We start from the raw sequence: 17,295 nt of genomic DNA, 5'->3' as shown, positions 1-17,295 counted from the left end.
GCGTCCCCCTCTGTCTGAAGGCCCCAATGCAGGACTTTCTCTTTTTGGAAGGGTTTGCCAATATCCAGCTCTACTAGGGTTCTCCCCTTGATTGTTTCCCAGCTAGCTGGGCCTTAAGGCCGGTGTTTCATCAGAGTGAGATCTAGAGCGTTTATTTGCTGTTGGGGTCGGGATCGCACCAGATAACAAACAGCCCTTAAATGATTCTCACAACTTTAAGAGACAATTCAGAGAGGTAGGTTGCCGAGACAAGGAGGACAATGAGGAATTCTGATTTAGTTTTTGTCGTCATCCCATGTCCTTAAGAATAGTGTAAACACTAACTTGTCAAAGGGCTGGGTTTCCAGAGCTGGCAGGGGAGTGCCCAGTGGTTGGGGAAAAAAATTCTTTATGGGAGATCTGTGGAGTTTTTAGGAAACCACATACTCAGTGCTGGTTTATAAAATTCTATCGTTAGCAAAGTAAACGCTTTAAATACAGATTTCAGCACAAAAGTTTGAAAGTTCAAAGTAAGAGAACTTCTAGTAAGGAACTCAGTGTATCCCAAAGGCTAGTTTTATTGTGAATGAACGAAGCCCTGAAAATTTAGTTGTTGACCAGAAAAGAAGAATGTGACTGAAGTAAAAATGTTGTTGAAATGAAACAAACTTGTCAAGGCCAAATCCTGCTTCCATTATTGTCCACACCAGTGTTTAAACTACAGTCACAGTTGGGGGAGGCAGGGTGGGGGCAGTGAGGGGGGAGACAGGAGCTGCTATAAAGAGTTCAACTTCCCCAGGGACCTCAAATTGTGGGGAGGTGAAGGTCTTTGAGGCACCACACTCTCCCTCACACAGGAATTTTGGCCACAATGCTACCTCCTGAGTGTTCTAATTTTCAAAAAGAAAAAAAAAATCCCTGAATAATATGAGGGTTTTTTTTTTTTCATTAACTTTCTGAAAGAAACTTCTGGGGGGGCTGTACTAAAAATAAGTGTAAAGTTGCAGAATACCTCAGTAAATATATACCCACATTCTTGTAGAAACCCAAATCGAAAGCACACACACACACACACACACACACACACACACACACAGCCCACAAACACACAACAAAAGCCACAGTTAGTGATGGCGTCATTGTTTCATTTTTTTTTCTTTTTGTTATATGTCAAAGCAAGAATTTTGTAAACATGAGACATTTATGAACTATTATTTCAAAGGCTTCTTTCCTTTCCTCTCCAGCTCACTTTTAAGCCACACTTATTGAATTAAGTTTTTTTTCCCCCTAAAGCTCTAACTTGTTTTAAGTTTTACTTTGACCAAATATGAGAGAAATTAAAAAAAGGAACTTTTATTTTTTTTTGGTGTCTCTTAGGGATTTGAATGGAAATAACATCACAAGGATCACGAAGACAGATTTTGCGGGTCTCAGACACCTCAGAGTTCTGTAAGTGTGTCCTTCCTCTGCGTCTCAGTTTTGTTTCTAAGATGGCATGCTTCCTCACAACCACTAAGTGTTCGTAGCCTTTAAAACCTCTCTGAAGACAGAAGCCTAAAAAAGTTAAGGTCTTCCATTTCTATCTGTTTGCCATTGTACAACTTTTATTGAAATCTGTGCCTTTAAGTAGTGGATGTGTGGTGACAGTAATAGAGAGAAAGGACCTCAGATCTTTAGTTTATTCTACTTTAATGGCCTTACACATAAAAATGTGGAATATTGTTTTTAATAATATGAGTGAATAATGGGTGAAATCTGATATGGTGAGGACTTAACAATTAGCGTGGAAGCTTGCAGTAGATTGCTTTCTCTTACTTCTGAAGTAAAAGTGTCCAGACCTTTCCCCCTACACACACAAAGCAAAAGTACAGAAAAAAAAAAGCATTAAAATCTTGCAACCATCTTTTCTGCAGTTTGTGGCTGGGGGCTGTTTATGTATCAAATAGATTGATCTCATTTTGAGTTGCCTTCCTTACATTTTATAGCTTTGTAGCTGATATAAATTGTTACAACATGATTACTGCACTAATTAGTGGGTTAAATTAGGTGTGAGTTAACTATTAGTTTGAGAGTCAGTATTATGCAAAAATGTGTTACCCACAGTTTGTAAATATTTGCACCAAGTGACCAAATATTTTCGACTACTGTGCTTACAATGTTAGGTTTTAAGAAACAATTTTGTGACACTATTCCATTGATGATGTGCATCCGTAAGTCAAAATTAAACTATGCATGCATTGAACATTCAGTAGAATGCCTTAGTTAGGACACAAGTGAAATCAGTATAAGAAAACAGTTCTCAAATCTGCCGCCTGTTCTTCCTTTCCGTTACTGACTTATGTTGGAGTTTGAGTTTCAGATCTAACTTTTCATGATTAACTGCTGTATGAAACTTGTTCAGTCCCCCCCCCCTTTTTTTTTTTTTATAATAAATGCCTTGTGTGGAAGCTGCTTCCCCTCTCTGAGTTCTCTCTCTTACTTCGTTACTGAATTTACTAGTGACGTTCAATTCACAGCAAAACAGAGACGGGGGAGTCAGGGAGGGGTTGCATGTTTCCCCTGCCGAGCTGCAGCCTCCTCAGAAGGCAACATTCAGAAGCATGTTATATTTTGCATTTCAGTCAGCTCATGGAGAACAAGATCAGCACCATCGAGAGGGGAGCATTCCAGGATCTTAAGGAGCTAGAAAGACTGTAAGTATTTTCAGTTCCGAACCCATGACAACATGTCTGTGTGTTTAAAGCCACTTGGATGTCGAGGATTATGTCTTCAGTTTCCTGGCTTAGCTTTTAAAGTTGAAGCACAAAGGGGCACAAACAAGTGGTTTCCAAGGTAGGGCAGAGGCCTGGGTAAAGGACATGAGCTTGTGTTAAAGCCTAATATTCAGGGCTTTCCAGAGATACTTCCTTGATGAGCATTGCTTTGACTAAACTAGCTGCCTGCTCTTGTTTGCCACACCTGTGCTTTATGTAGCAAGAATGGTTGGTCACTTTGTACTTTATGGAAAGAGAGACTTAGTTAAGAATCTTATAAACACCCATGCTCTTACTGAGTGCACCATTGTTGATGCTTTAGGAAATTTAAAGGGGATAGTTGTGGAGAAGTGACTTTTCCGTGTTTAACATTTACAGAGAACATTGATAATAATGGCTACTCCCAATTTTATTTAATTGTTTTGTAATAGCTTCTAAAATATTACTGCTTGGAAAAATGAACTAAAGGTTATTAAAGTAGGGATGGGTCGATATCCATTACTGGCATTTTTTTTTCATGAAGCTTAAGAGTAAATTTTGCGCTTTAAAAATATTGGTCTTAGACATAAAAATTCTTATGGATGTAAGTATTAATTGACTATTGTCTTCAAAGAATATATATCATTTAAATATATATAAAAGAAAATTTATATCTGAAATCAGAGAAATTATACACATTGTAATATGAAATGCAATGAACAGATCTCATTTCTCTTGATTACGTTTTCATTTTCAGTGCATTGAAATTTAAACCACTAATAATTATTTTAATAAGTTTCCACGCCTGCCTTTAGTAAAGATACAATAAATATTTTTATCTAAATAGGTGACTGGGGGTGGGGGAGACACAACATATATTCGGATTCACTGAGCACAAGAGCAAAGGTTAATTTTCTGTCATTGTCTAAAAAGTAAAAACTTGGCTTGCAATTTTGTGATCTGTTTGGGAATATACAGGCTGTGTTTTTCTGTCCTCAAGTAAAGCATAGGAACATCTACTTTATTCTACTTTCAAACTCTGTCCTTACAAATATGAGAATACAATGACTGTGACTGTAGGATAACACAAAAACTAATTTGCTACACTGAGATATGTTTTGAGGAAGTGAAAACAAGGTAAATATTTAGTTGAGTTCTTACCCAAGTTCTCTTATCCATAACCTGTCTTCTATATATAAAAATACTCTGGAAGCTATTTGGGCATAGCTGATACACCTAGTGAGTAACTCACAGAGATGTTTTACACCATAAAGTTTAATATGTTTTGATAAACTATATTTCATAAAATAAAATGTATCAATAAATGGATAGCTAAACGTTCATTGGAACAGTAGCAGTTTTGTCAAGAGTGTCTTCCGGTCAGACTGGGGACATACTGATAACTTGGTTCTAAAACTACATTTGCATTATTGTGTTCTCCATGGCACTTTCTGTAGCTCACATTTACTTGTATTGTAATTTTCAGTCTTTAGGAGCATTAGAACGATGCACTTTTTTTTTTTTTTTTTTACATTTTTTTAAAGCCCCTTCAAAATTTCATTTGAACTTTCATCTTAAATAAATTAGCTCTTCCTAAAAAATCCTAAAGATGCCATATAACTTGAAATTTGTTTACAGTTGTAAGTAGATACTGTTTTTTAACTTTTGCTTCCCTTGAGAATGTCACCTCATCTCTGAACAATTTTCTCTTCTACAAAGAGTGAGTCAGATGTGGCAGAGTGGGAGGAGGGCTTGTAATTTTGAATGAAAACTAATATATATGCAAGACTTCTTTAAATCACCCCAGCTGTTGGCTGAGAGCAAATATTTCATATTTGTGAGGAAAAGCTGAGAAAATTCCATTTGTTTACAACTGCCAAGTCCATCTGATGGAAGCGCATTGTTATCTGACAGCCAATTCATCTCCTTGGGACTCTGGAATTCTAAGCCATTTCTTAGGAACATTGTGGATACACTTTTCAAATATTTATTTTTAAATATATTAAATGCCAAGGCAGATTTACTAAGAAATGCATTCAACACTATTGTGAAGAAAACTATTTTAAATTTTGTGGAGTTTATTTTTTAAACAATAAAAAATACAAAAGCAAAAAACCCCTACCTTACTTTGTGAGTTTCATATTCAAATTATTGTGGCTTACAACATCTACCCCTATTTTCTATAGAGTCATTAATGTCACATGAACAACTTGCTTACTTACAAAACTTCAAAGGGGAGTGTAAGAAAACAGGAAACGGATTAATGTTAAACTCTGGATCGTATAATCTACATGATTGTTAATAAGTTGGATGCAAAACTGCAAATTGAACTCCAAATTGTGCCATAATGCATTAAAAACTACTTATGTTGTAATAGCCATTTACCTAGAAAAGCTTGACATCAGGTTTTTTTTTCATTTGTATGTAAAGCAAAATAAAATAAAAAACATCAACTTTATTCATATCCAATGTATGGTTCTAAGTTGTTTTCATTTTAAGATGATACAGTAATAGCATTTGCCAATGCTGGGAAGGTATTTGTAAATACATCAAGAGTTAGGTATTTTTTATAATGTTGTTGAAATTTTAAACTTAATAAAGAAAAGGCAGATCTGAAAATAGTAAATGGTATTTATACTAGTTTATGCAGTGAGTTTTTAATTAGTACAAAAACAAGGTCATTTTAACATAAATTTAACATTATGAGATTAGAAAGAAATACTTGAATATCAACGCCCTATAGGTACAAAAAAGATTTTCGTTTAATTAATGTAGTTTAAACAATGTCAGTCAAAATGTTAAGCTGTCTCTCCTTCCTCCTGTCCTCCTTCCTTTACTTTCTCCCTTTCTTCTCAAACCATTTGTCCCTCTCTCCTCCCTCCTTCCGTTTCAAGTCACTCCCTTTGGCTATTGTGGGGGAAAACAGCATCCGATGATGAAGGTCTCATAGGCATGTGGCTATGAGTCACTGTGAATGGGATAGGTTTTAATGGAGCTTGCACCCCATGAGCATATGTCACTTCCTGTTGGGACAGTTGCTGCCATACTCCCAGGCCTGATACATGCCATGCCAGGGTGTCTGGAATACTTTGTCTTGTTGGAGGTGCTGTTTATCCTGGAGGGAGGTGTTGGGGCTTCCCAGGAAGAATACGCATTATGCACAGTGAAATACAGTAGCTTCCTATTCTTTAATAAGAAAGTTATAGAGGATTCTAATTGAAATTATTGGGTCAGCTGATTCCATCCAAACCAACTAAGCAAAACCAAAGTTCATGCAAGAAAGTTACACAGAACATTTAGGGTAATCAAAGCATGCTTTTCTTTCTACTTCACAGAAAAACACTGACTAGCCCCGCCAGTCTTTATTAAATGTTATTGATTTACGGTACATAGTGTTCTATGCAGTTTTCTTCAAGTTGCATCTTCCATAGGCTGCCAAAGCTGTGCTGCTCAGTGATATTCAATGCACAGCTTTGGTCAGGCTGTACCCCGAGTTCTGTTTTATGGCCGTCGGGGGGCAGGGGGGACGACTTTGGCATCCTACTAGTAAATTCAGTTCCTCCTATTTTGAAAATTCCCTCAGAGCATGAGTGGAATATTATTGGAATTTTTGATATAATGATACTTGAAAATGAAACACATATTTGTCTGGCTTATGTTTGTGGGGGAGCAGGAGCCAGGAATAGAAAACCGTGGCTTTGAATGGACCTCACGAGTACCAAATGCTCATCGTTACACTAATTCCAGAAGTAGGAAGGCACTTTGGATGTGGGGACGGTTTTAGAGTGCTGGCTGTGCAGTGCTATTTTAGGCTCCGTTGATGGGGGCAGGACAGAGACAAAAGAGCAGATAGGAGCAGGGCTAACAATTATCTAGCTGCTACTGGTTTTCAGCACCTTTTAATACCTTCTGGATCACCTGGGAAAGCCACTCACCAGTTAGGCTCTTGGTTGGTCGTCTAGCTACATCTAAACTCCATTCTAAAGCCAGGAACATTGGACAAGTGTGACTCTTACAGATCAGTTGCCCTGTGATATCTTGGTCATACAGCTTCCTCTTTAAAATCTTCAGTTACCTCAACTTCGAACTAGGGACAGTTATTAGGGCCCAGCTCTTCCCTCAACACTCCAACTCTCTGCTTCTCAGACCTATACTTCAAACACTCACAGTGTATTCTCTTCATTTTAAAGTGATACTGTTAGTCCTAGTGGCTTACCCAGCTGCAACATTTCCTTGAGAAAAAAATCATCATAAAAATATTGTGATGTGAGGAATCCCGGGCTATAAATCTGATAACTTAAATATTTTGGAGTTCATAATTCATAATCATAAAACTTATCACCCTTAAACTCAGAAACTCAGATCCCTGTAGGATAAAGAACCCATTTGAGCAAACTGTATTTCATGAACAAATACTTAAAAGATATAAATTTCCTTTAAGGTGGCTGTGAATTCATCCTCTTGACATGAGTATAATGCGTCTCACAGACAAGTGGCACTGTGGGTAGGGAGTGGTGGCATAGAGATTGTATTGTAGGTTGTAGCACATGAGTTCAAGTGTAGAAAATGTTGTAGAACAGGTCTGGAGGATAGCACCATTTATTCTCTGTTTGTCAAGGCTGCAGAGGACCCACTAATCCTGCAAGCTTATATGTAACCTGACATATATAGTTCTTACTGTAAAGAGAATCTCACCACACTAATCTCCGTGGCAAAGACTCTAAGTTCTTCTCAAGGGACTCTTCTCTGGTATTGTACACCTTGATTTAAACCCCTGTTGGTGTCATATATATTTTACCTCAGACATTGTATATAATAAAAATGTAGTGTGTCAAACAATTGTTGTTAAATGCCTCCATTCCAATGCATTTCTAAGCAGTAGGGGCAATTTTGAATTGTGTTCACTGATTGTGGTCTTAGAAAGATTTTCTGGGAGGGTGCTGCTAAAAGTTTAGTGAGACATTCACTGCTGTGTGTTCTTCTGGGTGGTGAGAATAGCCGTCTACCACTGTGGACTATTTTATGAATTCTGAGGCAGCCAAGGTGTTTATTTTTCCCACATCTGGCTTGGGCTCATCCTTTGTGACAATGTTTGCTGGATGCTGTTTCCTTTATGCTTCTCCTGAAATGAGTTTAGTTTGCACTGTTTCAATGTATTTGTGGGAGCAGTGAATGTCAAATATTTTACATTTAGTTCTGGCTTGCGTTGCTTTTGGATATCTCTCTTCTTGAATGAGACTTTCCAGAGTGCATTTCACCACCTTGCTCAGGAAGGGGGCTTCTTTTTTCTCATGGACTTCACACATATTGTCCTACCTTTTACATCTACTGGACTGACAGAAGACATTCACAATAATGATATCTTGGGGACAAAGAGACTGACTTGAAGCTATGGGCGTTGGAGTGTCATTGTAAGAGGCTTTTATATAATTCTTTGTCTTTCCTCTCTATAGCATCCATCCATGCTGGACTCAGGGTTCTGCTCTAGAACAGAAACTAGTCCATATTATCTCAGACTGTGGTGATAATATTCCTGTGGACTCTCTAGCCATTTCTGCTGTGTGGTGCCTTGTGATATCATGTGTTAGATCACTAATGCAAATGACACATGTTGTATTTTGCTGGTTGTGTTGTCTAGCCACATATGAACTCTCCCTCATCTTAAATCTGGAAACATTCAATAAGAGAGACTTCAGAAAACCCTTAATTTCCATACCCCTTGATTACAGCATGCTATCTTTTTTTTTTTCTTTTCAGAGCTGGGGACCGAACCCAGGGCCTTGTGCTTGCTAGGCAAGCGCTCTACCACTGAGCTAAATCCCCAACCCCCACAGCATGCCATCTTTAACATCTTTAATTCTCCCACTTTTCACATAGGCATAGTTATCCCAGTAGTGCAGGGATTAATGAGACAGTATACACAGTTTCTCGGAATGCATGCCACTGCGTGCTTAAAGAGTTGTAGTTAGGGATTTTGACACAACTTCTTTTTCAAAAGTTGAATTTAGATCCCTAAATTTTATATCCTAAAATATGAATATACTATAATTAGTCATCATATTTGTTATTTTCATTTTGAGTTTTTTTCGAGGGATCAGAAGATAGAAAGAAAGTTCATGTTTTTTCTTATGTTTTCTTTCAGAGTATTATATACTCTCCCTTAATGTAAAGAGAACCATTCAATGAAGGCAAAGAGCAGGAAAAGGCCTTTTTTATTAAAAAGTGTTAGCTTCCGTCACATAGGGCAAGGAAATCATCACATAGAGGAGGAAGACATCATTGAGTGTGCTGCTGAAAATAATAATAATAAAAAAGAATCTTCAGCTATATAAAACAACCAGATGTTAAAACACTGTTAAAAAATTGAATTTTAATTTTATGAAAAATAAAAGCGTTTGCTCTACAAGGGTCAGAAGAACAATGGGCGATAGAAATTTCACCTGAAGAGTTACCCATGTATACTGAGTAGGAGAGCAGCAATACATTTAAAGGTAACGTTTACTGAATTTCAGACTAGACACCATGCTGAGGAATGCTGGCATTGATTTGTGGATGCAAAGCACACTTTTTCACTGGACTTAGTAAAGCTGTTTAAAGTTGGAATTTTGAATATGAGGAAGGTTATCTTGGGGTAAAATACTAGCTGAGCTGATAGGGAAGTTGAGGAAAGTAAGGTGCTATAACATCCACCAAAGGATAAATCCCCAGAGTAAATGGAAGATAATAATTTAGAACGTATCCGGCTTGTGAGCTGTGTAGTTGAGACCCAGCATTTCAGAGCCCCACAGTGTTTTCATAGCTCTTAGATCACGTACTCATCTGAACGTCATACTCAGAATCAGGACGTGGCTGAGATCAAGGGTCTTTAATTATCTTTGGCCTAAGAAAACCTATCGCAAAGAGATTTACCACATGTATCTTTCTGAAAGCATGAGTCACCACCCAGAGAATCCTCAAACGGCCCTCAGTTTTGTGAGTAGACTGTATCCCAGGGTGAGGACACAGAACTGGTGTGACTATACTCCATCATCTCTCCTTGGACACAACTGAGTGCCTTATGTGGTCTCCCATCAGTAATCCTTCACTGTTTCTGTCTAGTGACCATCATTTTTAAAGGTCACCTCATTTATATTAGAGTTCACATCACGACCTCTCCTTTTTGAGTCACTATGATGCTTTCTTTGTTGTGTTAGAGACGGGTTACTCCAGCTTTTTTTTTTTCTTTTTTTCTTTTTTTGATTGTTTGGTATCTTAATAGCCTTTAGAAAACTGTAGATTTTTTTTTTTGAAATGTCTTTTAAGGATTTAAATTCTGGCATTTGCAAGAATGTTTACATTGAAATATTTGATTGGATATGAAGGAGTCCAGTGACTTTTTATTAAAATATTTCTGACCATTTAACCTTATTACTGATGGAAGAAAGCAAGAGACAAATATAGGCACTTTTAAAAAAACTACATTTTCAATTTTTGCCTCTATAAATTATATTTTCCTTAGTGTATCCTTTTTTTCTTTTTTGGTGATTTTATCTTGCCTCATGTTCAAAACATGATTAGTTGAGACAAATTCACTTCCATGAAAAACTAAGGGACTTCAGAATGATTACTTAATATTGTATTATTATTATTACTATTATCATTATTGTGTGTGCATGTGCATGCATGTATGTGTATATATTTGTGTGTGCGTCTGCCTACCCAATGAGGTCTGCATGCTCAGGTGTGCACGTGGAAGTCACAGACCAACAGTGGTTTCTTTCCTTCTACATTTTCCTTTTAAAATGACATATTTTTATTTCATGCACATTGGTGTTCTGCCTACACGTGTGTCTGTGTAAGGATGTCTGATCCCCCTTGGAACTGTAGTTACAGCTGCTCTGTGTGTGGGTTATGAGAATTGAATCCCGGTCCTTTGGAAGACCTGTGCTCAATCACTGAGGTATCTCTCCAGACCCTCCTACTGTCCTAAGTGTTCCAGAATCAAACTCAGCCTGTCAGGATGATTTTCTTTTTTATGGGGGGGCGAGCTCTGAGATTCTTGCCAGCCTCCCTAAGCTAGTGTCTTTTACACATCAAATTGAACTCATGTTCATTTGCGCAGCTCAAAGATGTTTAAGAAGTAGAGTACATAAAACTGGCTTTCTCAAGGAAACTTTGAGCGTTACATTATTTTCAGGCATTGGTGCACCACAGTGATGGTGATTCTCAATGTATGGAATCACACTGCCTGAGGCCAAACCTCCAGCTCTACTTTTGAGTTGTGGACTTTGTGCCAAACCATATGAAATGGTATTCATTTGTAAGGATGTTGGGACAAGCGAGTGAAGTAATCCATATAGATTAATTCATGTCAGATATTGGGAGGTGAGTTAAGAACCAATTGGGGGGGCATGTGTAAAGGATTGCAACTATAAAGAGAAAGACATTGCACGTGCCGTGGCTTAAATATCTACATTCACATATGAAGTTTTGCTGATGTATTAGCAAGAAGGTTAGGAAGAACTCTTGGTCGCTGATATATTGGGGTTTATTTAAACACGCTGAGTTCCCTCTGCTCTTTATATGATGCTGACAGTAGGTGGTTGCTGGGGAACAAGAAAGGAGAGGTTTAGGGTACAGGAAGCATATGGGGGGGTAGGGATTTGGTTAGCTGGGTAGTGACTGGTGGCTCAGCGAGTATGCCAATGCCAAGGGGTCCTGATATCAAGTGATTATACTGACTCCTTACTGAACTATATCAAAATGCGGAGAGAGCACTCGTTTCTCATTCAACACACTTAGAACCTCCCAAATGCCAGAAAAGATTGGGGAGTGCAGAATGAGAACAGGAGATTGCTTTGTCTCCTAATACAGTTCAAACCTAGTAAATGCCAGAGAAAGGGGAAGGAACACAAAGATTGGGTCTTCACATCTGAGAAGCTCCCAGCCCAGTGGGAAAGAGACCAGCACATGAGTCAATATAATACAGCTCAAGGGGGTCATATCAAATGCTCCGGGGACACAGCCAAGGGAGGTATGGAGTTCACAGAGAATAGCTGGCGTTTCAGAGGATGTAAGAAAGCGCCTTGTGATAGGAAGGGAAAGCACTCTCTGGACAGCTGCCTTTTGCAAAGTCTCAGTTTGAGGCTTGACATAGCATTGCCTGCTCAGGCTGAAGAATCAGATCAGCTCTCTTAATCCAGTGCTTGGAATATGATTAAGAAACCCCATGCCTGTCATTCTAGAAATCAGGGTAGGCATTTTGTGCATACATTCTCCAAAGAACTCCTGTTGCCTAGAAAAACATTCTCATTGTCACTATTACAGAATGTGATTTTTTTTCCTTTTTTGGATGGCCAAGAATTAATTTTTTCGATGCTTGTAATTTTTTCTTAGTTGCTATCCTAATGAAATCACAATTAAGTGATTTTGTTTAAGGTGGACAAGGATGGACGGTGAAAATACTTTACCCTCAAAATCATTCCCAAGGAAGAAAAGAAACCTAGAATAAAAGTTTTGATTTTATTTTAACTTGATTATGTGGTTCATTCATAAAAATTAGTGCCTATGTGGGAGCAGATCCACCCTTTCACCACTAATTTTCCTCTTTCTCCTTTATGTACCTTGGAACACATGGTATGAATTTTACTACCTGCTGGCGTGGCTCTGCAGATGGGCAGCTTCCTGAGCTGTTTAGATGCTAAGCTCTGATCACATTGCTACCTTCTACTTCTGTGATCTACAGCTCACTTAAATGCAGACCCTGCTTTCGGACTGTCCTTATAGCCATTTGCTTAGATACATGGGATTACAAGTGGAGAGTTTCAAAGGCAGGTCTTCATGCTAAGATAACTTTTAGTAAGGATTCACTTATCTGCTCTTTTAGAAAATGCAATTACTGGTCTCAGTGCTACCTGCTGGAGACTGTGTCTTCTTGATTCCACATCATGAGCCTTTAAGCAAATGAGGACATCAGACTGTTAACATGTATCCTGAAGACTTAACCATGATTCTGCCTTTCTCAGGGTGATATTGGTCTTAGAGCCCAAGCAACTCGTACATCATTTATATGTAGCTATTTCCCATGGGCTGCTCATCAATATATTTAGATTTGGGAGAAGCAGAAGAGCAGGCTGTTGACACTCACTTGATTAAAGGATTCACATAGAATGGGTAGGGTTGGATTGTTAAGTATATCAGGGATAGTGTTTGCTCACTTTCTCTAATAGGTGTACACATTCCCAGTGAGCTCAAGAATAGATCAGGTTTGCTTAAGAGTTGCATTTAGATCCTTACCCAAAACATCTAAAACATAAAAAAAAAAAAAAAAAACAAAAAAAAAAACCAAAACCCTAAAAGCAGTGCAATCTTTGAAATGCTACTCAATCAAACAGAATGTAACTTAATTTAGTGATAGGTCAAGTACTGTGGCTTGAGGTTTGAGCTTTTTTGTATTTCATTCTCATTGAACCTATGGGGACAAAGTTTTTATAGAGATTGCTTCTTGTCCTGCCCCCAATTAAATAAGTAGGTAATAAAATTGAAATTTCTATCTACTATGCCTTTGCTGAAAATTTTAGTCATATACATATATAAATATTTTTGGATATATAAATGTTTTTAATATATAAATGTTTGAATATATAAATGTTTTTAAGTATTTTATTAATCTATCTATCCTCTTTGAAGTTGTGTCTGGGTCAGGAAATCCTACTACTCCATCATGTGGTTCTGTTTGTCTGATGTTGCACGGGGCTTTGAGTTGAGAATCTAGGTCCCTGTAATCACCATCTGAATGACAATGGGAAATTGCCTTCAACAACCATGTAACAAAAGGTGCAAACCATGTAACAAAAGGTGTAACCAACTTTTGGTTCTCAGTGCTTGGATTTTCTTGAATGTGGTTTCATTCTTTCTAGAAATGCAGGACTAAGCATGACCTTACCAAAGCAAGGCTCATTGTTAAGTATTTTCTCTGTAACTTAAGCTGTCTTTTGTTTTGTTTTGTTTTCTCCAAAGGCGTTTAAACAGAAATAACCTTCAGTTGTTTCCTGAGCTGCTGTTTCTTGGGACTGCGAAGCTCTACCGGCTGTAAGTAGACACACAAGTGCTTGCTGCTGCTTTGCATTGACCTTGTGTTTTATTAATAGAGTTGTAGCTGTTTTCTTGAGCTTTCCTGGAATCCATGCGCTCACGGATTCTTAGATTGGAAGGTTGCCCTCTTGCTTTCTGAAAGAAATAAAAGATCTTCCGTGGTTCCAGTGGCTTTGCTTATGTAGCGTTCTGTGGCTCCCGTGTGCGCTGCTGCCCTTGTTCTATTCTTGGCGTTGGTTCTGGGTTGATACAGAGGTTTGCCTAGTGCGCAAAGGAAACCTCAAATTTGGAAGATTAAAATTGCTACCGTTCTTCCAGTTTTAAAGGAAGTTGATAGTGTGTCCTGTAAAGCCGGGGTTCCTTCTGTAAGTTCTGCTTTAGCATGGTTTCTGAATTTGAGGAATAGTGTTTATTAGATTGCTCATATTATCTATCCTAAGGCATTTAAAGCTGTGTATTCTCTCATAAGTACTTCTTTTGAAGCCAGAATTACAAATTCTGCAAATGTGAACTGCTGGAAGGCAAGACTTTCACATCAAAATACCTCGTACACTGTTAAGGAAGTTGTTCTTTTTTAAAAAAAGCACATTGCAAGTATTAGGTGAAATCGGCTTTTCCTCCCAGGAATGCTTGTTCCCTGACCTAATGTGTAATAGGGAAAACACATTTATGAAAGCTTTGGAAATTAGATTTTTTTCTGCTGTGTGCAGACGGCAGATAGGCTACAAAGTGTTGGCAAGAATAAATGGTAACGGTTATCGATGCTCATGCGTGCTGTTTAAGGCCGGCTGGGATAGGTAGGAAGTTGTCTGGAGTGGCCCCACCTGGGTGTCGGGAAGTCCCATATGGAAGTGTTTGTAGAGAAAGTGAACACATTGCTCTTTTCCGAATTCGACTTTGTAGCCAAAGGTCTGTAGCCTCCACATTCAATATTGTTATCAATTCCAGAAGCGTGTATGTGGGGGTGGGCGTGGGCTTCTCTCATACTCACCCCTGCTGGAAACAGGATGTCTGCTCGGTCAGTCCTCCTGATACTTCATTTCACAATACAAAGAGCTTTCCCAGCTGACACCCCACATCTTCTCCTTCCTGACACCGTTTCCCTAAGGAAAGTCAAAATCCCTGGCTGCAGTGCTCATGTTTGTGAGTGTAGCTGTTTAATGGGCCCTATTCAAGTGTATGTTCTCAAAATCAAAGGAATTTCTCTCAACAAATCATCTCTGTGGGCAATTTTTTTTTGAGGAAGTAGGATGTAGCTTGCTATAAAATTATACACACATCACACACACACACACACACACACACACACACTTAGTGCTGTAATAGCCAGATTGGTTTTTTAAATAGTATCCCATTTCTGCTTTAGTTCTTAAGGGCTGGAGAAGCTTGTAATAACTGATTTTGAAGCTAATGTCCAATGACCTTGCTAACCTGTGACTTTGCAAAGCACTGCACATACAAAAACACACAGTGCCTTTGAAGTGTTTTTCATTACTGCAGAAATGAACTTAAATGGAATGGCTGTTGTCTGTTATCAGTGAAAAAAATGTACAAAGCGACCTCAATCCTCTCTCCCACAAACAAGACTTTTCAATGTTTTCTCTAGAAGTACTCGGATTGATTTCCCCAGGAGTTTTTGAATGACTTAATGCATTATAAAAGTTCCCACCAGCAAATTATACAGTTTGACATTTAGACCTCTTTGACAATATTACACAGTGGAACAAAGAGATTTCCCCTTTTATTTTAAGATTTTGTACTTTTCTGAAGCTTTTATATGATGGGACACATGAAAGCTATGAGCAGTGGCCTGAAGAGGCATCAGACCCCAGAGGACTGTGACAAAGTTTTCCCATTCATTGAAGGCATGTTTAAAGGGGGGAAGGACAGTTGGAAAATATGCTTGAGATACTTCTGTGTCTGTGTGGCTCAAATAATTTTCCCCAGTGAGCACTCCAGCTGGTAGTTTTAATTGTTCATATCAGTAGTTCTAATACAGATGTAAATGTTGTATTCCTAAACCTGGTTCTTCATGGCTTCATGGTTAACATTAAGAGAGTATCACTTTCCTTTTGATGGTTCACATTTCCTTTCAGTAGAAACACAGAGGTTTACCTTTCTCTCCTTCCTTCCCACCATCTCTTTCCCCTTCATTTCCTTCTTTTCTCCCTCCCACACTTCTTTCCTTCCATCTGGCTTTTATTTCTCGCTTTCTTTTTTTCATTCTAGGCAAGGCTAGTCTAGAACTTCTTATGGAGCTCATGCTAAGCCTTGAACTGCAGCAATCATCTTGGCTCGGCCTCCTACTTGTTGGGGCCGCCACCTTGGAAATGTGATGATGGTCAGCACATTCAAATCAGAAATCTTTTTGTTTGAAATGGAGGATCCTATGCTTCACACGGATTAGCACAAGTGAATACAATTTTAAAACTGTTGATTCTCTTGAGGGGAAAGGCAATAAACTATATATGAGTACTTTTTAAATGATACTAAACCACTAAAATCAAACACACAGCAGTAAGGGACAAACTTGTAAGTCTGACTAGTGCATGAGGGCAAGTATACCTATGAAGACCAAGCCTATAGTTTCATTGGTTTTGTTCCTCGCGTGATACCTATGTCTAGTAGCCCAGTTGAAATGAATATTGTAATGGATTGGAAAATGTGTTAAAATCCACATTCGAAATTATCCTTAGAAATGCCCCTTCAGAAATGAATCATTGTCCAAGGAGGTTAAGTGAGAAAGCAGATGTAGGAATTTTGACAAATAAAAGGGAAGGAATCTTGGCCTAAAGAAAACATTTGACCAGTTGTTTCACGTGTATATTAAAAGAAATCCCTTTGTGCCTGGCTGAATATCATGGTAGAATTAGGCGCATGTGCAGCACAGGAAAACAGCATTTCTAAAATTCATTTTTCCATCACAAATGATGCTAGGTAACGTGTCTATTTTTTAACTTATTACATACTTTAATATATTTTCACTACATCTTACCAGCTAAGAATGTTAACCAGTTTATAAGGCGGTATTTGGTTTTAGCGTCGTTTACCTAGATGAAAATGATCTTGGTACATTAGATATCATACGTATTACTTTTAGTTTTTGTAATGAATAAATCACCATCTGACTTTTGACCGAAAACGAGATGCCAGGCACGCTTGCACTTTGCAGACTCTAAATGTGATATAAAAGAAAAAGAGGGTACACTGTATATGAATTATGATTTGACACGGTTGATTGCTGCTAGCGGCCAAAAATGCCTTCCCTTTGCTGCCTGCTCCAATTTCTCTTTGGAAGGGCTGAGAGAGCACTACATGCTCAGGTCAAGATGTTTGCTCAGAAATAGTAGTACACTCACAGCTGTGTTGGCTGCGGCAGAGGACTAGTTTAAATAGCATTACCGTTTATCCAGTCCATTAACAGAACTCTGTAAAATAATCCCAACTCTGTGTAAACGACAGGACCGCGTAATAAAATTACAAGCACTTGTTGACAGATGGAAAGTGTAAG

At 38.3% G+C, this 17,295-nt stretch overlaps 1 protein-coding gene across 4 annotated transcripts in view; it reads left to right on the top strand.

Moving 5' to 3' along the window:
- Slit2 (slit guidance ligand 2) overlaps positions 1 to 17,295 on the top strand; it is a 327,841-nt gene that overhangs the window by 2,361 nt on the left and 308,185 nt on the right. For all 4 annotated transcript variants that reach the window (XM_032916904.1, XM_032916902.1, XM_032916903.1 and 1 more), the window contains exons 2-4: positions 1,357 to 1,428; positions 2,601 to 2,672; positions 13,710 to 13,781. In XM_032916904.1, coding sequence (XP_032772795.1) covers positions 1,357 to 1,428; positions 2,601 to 2,672; positions 13,710 to 13,781 — 216 coding nt within the window. The remainder of the gene's footprint in view (positions 1 to 1,356; positions 1,429 to 2,600; positions 2,673 to 13,709; positions 13,782 to 17,295) is intronic.

This window comes from Rattus rattus, chromosome 11, assembly GCF_011064425.1.
Source record: "Rattus rattus isolate New Zealand chromosome 11, Rrattus_CSIRO_v1, whole genome shotgun sequence".
Classification (NCBI taxonomy): Eukaryota; Metazoa; Chordata; class Mammalia; order Rodentia; family Muridae; genus Rattus; species Rattus rattus.
Note: the sequence above shows the minus strand (reverse complement) of the source record. Positions and strands in the feature narration are given on the sequence as shown.